General features: G+C 33.3%; 2 protein-coding genes across 2 annotated transcripts; one reads left to right on the top strand and one right to left on the bottom strand.

Moving 5' to 3' along the window:
- Positions 1-812: 812 nt before the first annotated feature.
- RpS28b (Ribosomal protein S28b) lies at positions 813-1,853 on the bottom strand. The gene is made up of 2 exons (XM_076122970.1): positions 1,574-1,853; positions 813-944 (listed from the first exon to the last, which is right to left on the bottom strand). Exon 1 carries the CDS (start codon positions 1,772-1,774, stop codon positions 1,577-1,579), a length of 198 nt encoding a protein of 65 aa, XP_075979085.1. The 5' UTR covers positions 1,775-1,853; the 3' UTR covers positions 813-944; positions 1,574-1,576.
- A 507-nt stretch (positions 1,854-2,360) lies between these two features.
- Positions 2,361-6,378, top strand: l(1)G0320 (signal sequence receptor subunit 1 l(1)G0320). The gene is made up of 5 exons (XM_076122678.1): positions 2,361-2,559; positions 4,263-4,454; positions 4,837-5,114; positions 5,500-5,740; positions 5,977-6,378. Exons 1-5 carry the CDS (start codon positions 2,499-2,501, stop codon positions 6,045-6,047), a joined length of 843 nt encoding a protein of 280 aa, XP_075978793.1. The 5' UTR covers positions 2,361-2,498; the 3' UTR covers positions 6,048-6,378.
- The last annotated feature ends 1,298 nt before the right edge of the window (positions 6,379-7,676 follow it).

Raw genomic sequence — 7,676 nt, 5'->3', positions numbered from 1 at the left:
GGGAAGGTCACTACCAATGCCAGCTGACCGATACATCTAGTTTAGATCATAATCTACACAACCCACGCATCACGTTGCCGTGTCAGCTGCAGTGCAGCAGGTAACTATTGAGCTAATTCACAGTGGAGCATTAAATATATAGGTACCTACCTACTTTGTTTAATGATGCGAAGACTTAATAATATTTGAAATCTCAGATAGGTACATAGTTCGCAATGTCAAGTTTCTTCAAGGAAAGGAAACAATGTTTGCTAGTTTGTTAATGCCTATTACTCTTGTTCGACAGCGCCGAAAAACTACGTTTTAGCCCATGACAGACCACAACGCCACATTACCAAAAACGCCTAACATTAACATATTAATAAAAATTCCGCTTCTGAGCGACTTTTTATTCTTGCTCACTAAATTATTTCAGGCGTTTTTGAAGTTCTTGAGTGTTGGTTTTACTGTATTGAATAAAACAGCTCGTAGCAAATCATCTAATTTTTAGGATAATATTGAAAATCTATAAGAATTGAACTTGGTACCAGGCTTTGAGATAGTCACAGACAGTACTCTGTAGTATATGGTTTAAGTAGGTAATTTATTGTTAAACAATAAACTACATATGAATTGGCCCTGTTATAAAAACAATATGGGTGAATTCAAGTCAATATGTTAACTACTATTATTAATTTACCATAAATAAAAAATTTAACTTTTGTTTGTATGTTAACCCTTTTTAAGAGTCCAATTAGAGAAAACTACATCTCGAAAGAACTCTTGTACTGGCTAATAGTGCCACAGGCTTGGGTTGTTGTTTAAATAAAACATTTAATTTACACAGATAAGTTGTTTATTATGTGTGAGTACATGAGATGGTCATCTTTGACGGTTTCTTAAAGTTAACACATGTTGGATAGTTGGAACATAGCGAGCCTTAACCTAATGTACTGCAGCAGAACCTGAAACAAATGACAACAAGTTAAAACAATTGCTATGATAGAAAGGTACATAAGTAATAGAGAACAGTTTTTTTTTTAATGTAATGAGACTTATAAATGTAATGAAAACTAGCCCTTTATAGCATTAGGATGTATTTTTTATAACTATGTTAGTTATAAACTTGAAATTTACTCTGGAAAGTTCTCTTAAGGCAATGTCTAAGTCATGATTACAAATATCAGTCATAGGACTACAATATTCACTTCAAATCTAGAAGTTTTTGAAGTTCTTAGAATGCTGGCATCTAGCCATAATAGTGATAATGTATAATTATATGTGAAGTCAACGAACTGACAAACAATGAGTAAAATGCCAAAAATGGAAAGTTGAAACAACTTCTTATTCAGGGTGTTCCTCAAGTAGAATACTGTAATTCTGTTATCACAATGACATGGAATCTATGACTACGTAGTTGTCTTGATGTTGATGGTTCATTTAACAGATATTATAAACAGAACACATCCAAATTTCACACTAAACATTCCGGCGACCCACTATTCGGAACATAACCTCCAAATGTTTTTACCACTCATCACAGACTACAACCAACTATCGTTTTGTTAACTTTAGACTTCCAAACTATACTCACTGCTTATCGCAGTCTCCTGGCTTCACGCTCAGACTCCAAGAGGGTCAGGATATCACCATCACGCACGGGTCCCTTTACGTTCCTGATGATCTGACGGCTGGTCTCTCCGATGAACTCTACTTTCACCTGGGTACACTGTCCCTGGGATCCGGTACGGCCCAAAACCTTGACGACGCGAGCGAGAACGTTTGGTTTATCCATTTTAGCTTAGATATCGAGCAATTCGTGAATAATACACGTGCACCTTGAATGGCGTGTGTAGAAAAGAATTTGACAGGAGCAGTGACGCCCAAAAATAGTAAGTTGTTAACTGGGAATGATAGTCGAGTTTATTATAGATTTCACAACTTTCAAGCCGACATTCTCGATACAATTAATTAGACAATATTTTACGGTTTATGAAAGCATATTGAAAGATATGGGTTTTATAGGATCCATATTCAATAAATAAGAAAATTTAACAAATTAATACACGTTCGGTCTATTTTGGACTGACACATTTTGTTTTAAATATCAATAAAACATTTGTATTTGTAAAGTATAATTAACACATCATAGAGGGTAATTTAATCACAAAAACTATATTATTTACTTATGCAGCTAAACCAACTCTTTATTTTATTCTATAAGTTATCTAAACAGTTTTAGTGCGACAATAAGCAAAATTAGTAATATGATTGATGTGACGAGAATACCGTTTACACACCAACATTACATGCCATCAGCAGTATCCGGTTTTCGAAATGCCACCTCACTAGTGACATAATATTCCACGTCAATCGAGTTGGAAAGAGAATTGGCATTTTGCCTCAAGTTTCTTGCACCGTTGGGCTGTTTGTTACAAAAGTGAATGGCCTACTATCTTGTTGAGTAGTCGCTGCCGATTTTATTACAACAAAATAGTACATTTACACATTAAATCAAGATGAAGTTAATATATTTGACGCTCCTAGTCCTGCCTGCGGCCCTCCTAAGCTTCCAAAGCGGTAAGTTAAACAAATAATTGTAGAAATTCGTGATAAAAGCTATACTAAGTACGTGGCATCATATATATCATATTTTGTGAGAGAAAGTCGTCATTAATGATCATTATATTATATGCTACATGTAGTTTAATCACTGCCAATAAGATTCTCATACTTATTGATTTATATTTATTTTATCTTTATATCTTATTGTGTTATATCATTCCTGGTGTGTGACAGATTTCTAAAATCGGTATCAAGGATTAGATATCATTTGCAGCATAGGTTATGTGTTTAAAATTATTTATTTCACTTATATATACCATATGCTATAAGTAGTTCACCAACATAGCATATTTAGGCTAATTTACTCACAGGACTGTCTATTTACAGTTAGATTCTTATTAGTACAACTTTCTTATAAGTCTATACTAAAATTGCCTGTACTATATTACTTTTACATACCATTTCTAACAGTAAAATGTATGTATAACATCATCTACTAAACTGTTCTAACCATATGTTACAAATGTAACTTCTAACTACATAAGTTTCCTGTTAGATTGTACAATTGGTTGAATTTTGTAATATAACTTGTTACATCAACTTGTAGAACTAGATCGGAGACTCTTAAGCTTTGTCGGAACATTTCAACTGTAGTTATCCATTTATTTATGGCTTACAGTTATTGAGTAACCTTTTTTTTGTAATAATGTGCTTTAAACTCTGATATCTTTAGAAAAGGGAGAAATATAAGTTTTGCATAATGTCATTTTCTAAATATAAAACTAATATAACTAAAATAATCTAACTTTGTTATCTACAAAGTTCGTTTCTTAAACTAAACATACTTAAATAAAATCACACCTTCTGCCATATGATCAGGCAAAGACCAAAGAAAGTATAAGTATAGTAAACATCAGCATAATAAAATTGTATGATAAAAGTACTTACATTGTCTATTCAATACAAAATTACATACATACATAGTTAACAAACTTATTATGCTACATCTTGTCACACATGTTATATATGTACAGTGAGTTATTGTTTCTTATATAATATACAATACATTGCAACAGTTGATTGAATTACATAAATAAACATCATGTTTCAGGTTTGCTTCAATAAGCATTTATTTATGTAATTGAGCTGTGAATGTGAATGTTTATTTATTATACATATAGTTTAACACTCATTTACACACAATATTAGACTAAAGCATGTAGATATATTCTCCTAAAGGCTTTTTCTTAGATAACTTTTAGAAGGGATATAACTTTTAGAACATTACATTTTGGCAGGGTTCATACATTACTTTGTCAATATTAGTCTTTTTGATTTTGGGAGATATTTTTCTAAGAAGTCTGTTATTGCTGTATTATATTATTAGTTTTTCTCCCTGTTAAGAAAACTGTCCCTTGTATTCTCAGTCCTCTTGCTTGCTTGTTTGTTGTGTCTAGCCACCCATCTAGGAACACATTCAATTTATCATCCTGTTAAGATATAGGCTCTTAATAGTGTAGGAGTTTGTCAAGCTTTTAACAAAGGTTTTATTTTGTCTAGACAAATAACTGACAAAAGTATAATAATATCACAACACCACAATCTTATCTTTATTTTGAATACTTAGACTACAAAACATCACCAATAACTTATTTAATCCAAAGTCAATTTTGTCTTGAGGATAATCATACTAAATATTCATTTATTTTAAATTCCAGCAAACACAATCTTCGCGAGAGCAGAGGAGGATGAGCTAGACGATGTAGTGGATATTGAAGGTGAAGACAGTCAGGTGGTGGGTGAAGATGCGCTCGGTGATGACGATGACTCTGTAGTGAAGTCCTCTCAAGATGTTGACACGACGATCCTGTTTACCAAACCTGTGCCAAGCTATGGTGATGTTGCTTTCGGTGAGTGTTTTATTATGTTCAAGTTATGCATACATACAATCACGCCTTTTTCCCATAGTGGTGGGTGTAGATTTTAAAACAATTACTTAATCAATTTAATTTTAATCCATGTTTAAAATTGGATAGATTTATGAGCTTCAACCTTTTATCATAATAGTTGAATTTTAAACTAGTTTTCAATAAAAAGTATCTGTTATTTGTATCTAAAGTTGACTCTGTGACATGGATATGAATAAAATTAATAAAAAAAAATTTTTGAAATAGCTTGTCAATGTTTTGTGAGTTGACAGTATTCAGGTGTTGAAATAGTGTTTGAAAAAAAATTCTCTACCTATAGTTTTATGAACATTAATGTCTAATTATACTACACATCTCCCAACAGACCTCCAAGCTGGTTACCCAGTGGAATTCCTGGTTGGCTTCGTGAACAAGGGTGCTGAGGACTACGTCGTGGAGTCGATGGAAGCCTCCTTCAGATACCCCATGGACTACACGTACTACATCCAGAACTTCACCGCACTGCCATACAACAGGGAGGTCAAGCCCAAGCAGGAAGCCACCTTCGCTTACTCCTTCATCCCCAACGAGGCATTCGCTGGCAGACCCTTCGGATTAAATGTACAGCTCAACTACAAGGATGCTAGCGGAAACTTCTACCAGGTAAATTATATTATTATAATAAAATGTTTGAAGATCATTGTTATTCTTTGTTCCAGGATATGGCACTTTTTATCAATTTTATTTTTAGGCAGCTTCGTCGATTCTTAGGCAGTAGCAATCTTATCTATCTCGAAATCATTTTTTTACTTTATTTGAATCCCATAATTTTTATATTTTTGTTCTGGCAATACATGCAGTGTACAGTGGCAACACTGAACAGAATTATTTTGAAAAATCACCTGCCTATCCAATATCAAATTTTTAAATAAACCTATATATAATCGTAACTTCAGTATTGCCACTGTATATCCATAAATATAAAAAAAACAAGTAAGTTTGTAAATAATAAGTAATTTAAGCTAAAATCACCTTTTTTGTTGAACAGGAGGCCGTATACAACCAGACAGTGAACATCGTAGAAGTGTCAGAAGGTTTGGACGGCGAGACGTTCTTCTTGTACGTGTTCCTCGGCGCGGCGTGCGTGCTCGCGCTCGTGCTCGGACAACAGGCGCTCTCGTCGCTGGCCCGCAGGCGCTCGCCCAGGTCCGCGCCCAAACCCATCGAGACTGGCACAGCTAACGATGTGGATTATGACTGGCTGCCTAAGGAAGTCGTTAACCAGCTTAGTAAGTGTTATTTCACTTTGTTATTTGGATCTAAACATTTGTTTTTACCAATATGTTTTCTCAACAAATGGGTTAAATTTTCTGTATTTCTATGAATAACTAATGGAGTATATTACTTAACAATTAAGAATTAAAATACCTTAGCAAACTGTTGATTAATCCCCCAAATGAAATAATTCAAAAACCTATGAGTGTATTAAAAATATAAATCTAAATTTGGTATCTTTTCTTTACAGAAAAATCTCCCAAGACACCCAAACAGTCTCCTCGCATGAGGAAAGCAAAGAGATCAGCTGGCGACGACTAAGTTCACATTCGTAGCAAGCTTCAGAGTACACTAAGCACAACGCGGGGTGCTGATCGACCTCCCGCGATTACGGCTAAAATAACAATAGGCTCTAACACGGCATAATAACCATCAAAACCTTTGCCTAGAAAAATAAATTGTTTCATAGATAATTTAGTATGTAACTAGTGACGTGCCTATTTTTATTTTAGTCGATTTTTTATACAGACTGTGTGGTTTGTAGTTGCTAAGTTGAGTGTGTTGTGAGAGTAAATTAAGGAACAAAGTGTGGGAGCTTTATAACAACGTGAGCGTAATGAGAATTTTATTTAATAAAAATGTTAAATTTTAATGACTTTGTTTTCTTTTACCGACCGGAAAAAGGAGGCGGTTCTCAAGTTGCCTTTTTTTTTAATGTGTGTTACGTTATAATGCTGTAGTGAAAACTGGTCCTATTTTAAATTCATTCTTAGAAAATAATATTATTTTCAAAGATGATTTTTCTAACATTAATTTGTGAGATATACCTAAAAATAAAATAATACAAACTTACTTTAGAGTAGGTAGGTACCTACTTTAGGGTAGATAGATATTCCTTGAGCATTGACACGTTTCCATATTTATATTGTAAACAGAAATGACACGATAATTTTCTACAAACAAATAAAAAGATAAGCTTCAGCGAGCAAAATATCGCTAATAATGCAATGATCATAGGAATAAGTAAGAAATATTATTATTGCACTAAAATAATCTATACTAATATTATAAAGCTGAAGAGTTTGTTTGTTTGTTTGTTAGTTTGTTTGTTTGTTTGTTTGTTTGAACGCGCTAATCTCGGGAACCACTGGTCCGATTTGAAAAATTCTTTCAGTGTTAGATAGCCCATTTATCGAGGAAGGCTATAGGATATATATCATCACGCTACAAGCAATAGGAGCAGAGTAGCAATAAAAAATGTTACAAAAACGGGGAAAATGTTGACCTATTCTATCTTATGTGACGCAAGCGAAGTTGCGCGGGTCAGCTAGTAATAAATAAAATAATAGAACATTAGTTAGAAGTCTTATAGCGATTATTATTTTAAAAATGTAACTTAAAAGACTTCTGTGTCAGTAGCGACATCTACTCCACGTGGCTCTTAAATAAAAGTCGCAAAACTTTGTCATCATGATTTTATTATTAAAAATAAAGCAACACCCCATTTTTTTTGTAATATTCCGTGTTTTATTAGCTGATAGTACACCATCCATTGTTTTTATAAGATTATATTATTATCTACATACCTATCAAAATTAGTGTAGGTAGGTACTTGTCAGTTCAAAAAAGATTTTTGATACCCGAACGACCTTTCCCATAACTACAAATAATACGATAAATATTATGTTTCTGATAACATTCGATAGAATAGTGCGTACACATTGAGTATTAACTGATATAAAGCATCATTGATAGAAGTTTATCAAGGGACAAAGCTAATGAACGATTCATAACATTATACTTAGGTACTGTAGGTACCTATTTTATCGTGGACTAAAGGTCTTGGCTAACAATGCAGCAACCTAATACTTCTCTCCGATACCTGTAAGGTGATATAATTACTGTTACATCCAAAAATAACGTTTAATTAAAACTTGTCATAACAGTAAT

Source organism: Anticarsia gemmatalis, chromosome 14 (assembly GCF_050436995.1).
Source record: "Anticarsia gemmatalis isolate Benzon Research Colony breed Stoneville strain chromosome 14, ilAntGemm2 primary, whole genome shotgun sequence".
Classification (NCBI taxonomy): domain Eukaryota; kingdom Metazoa; phylum Arthropoda; class Insecta; order Lepidoptera; family Erebidae; genus Anticarsia; species Anticarsia gemmatalis.
The sequence above is the reverse complement of the archived record's forward strand: the minus strand, read 5'-3'. Positions and strand labels throughout refer to the sequence as shown.

What these genes read in the sequence shown, in the direction of transcription:
- RpS28b (XM_076122970.1), bottom strand. Translation starts at nt 1,774, where the DNA reads ATGGATAAACCAAACGTTCTCGCTCGCGTCGTCAAGGTTTTGGGCCGT.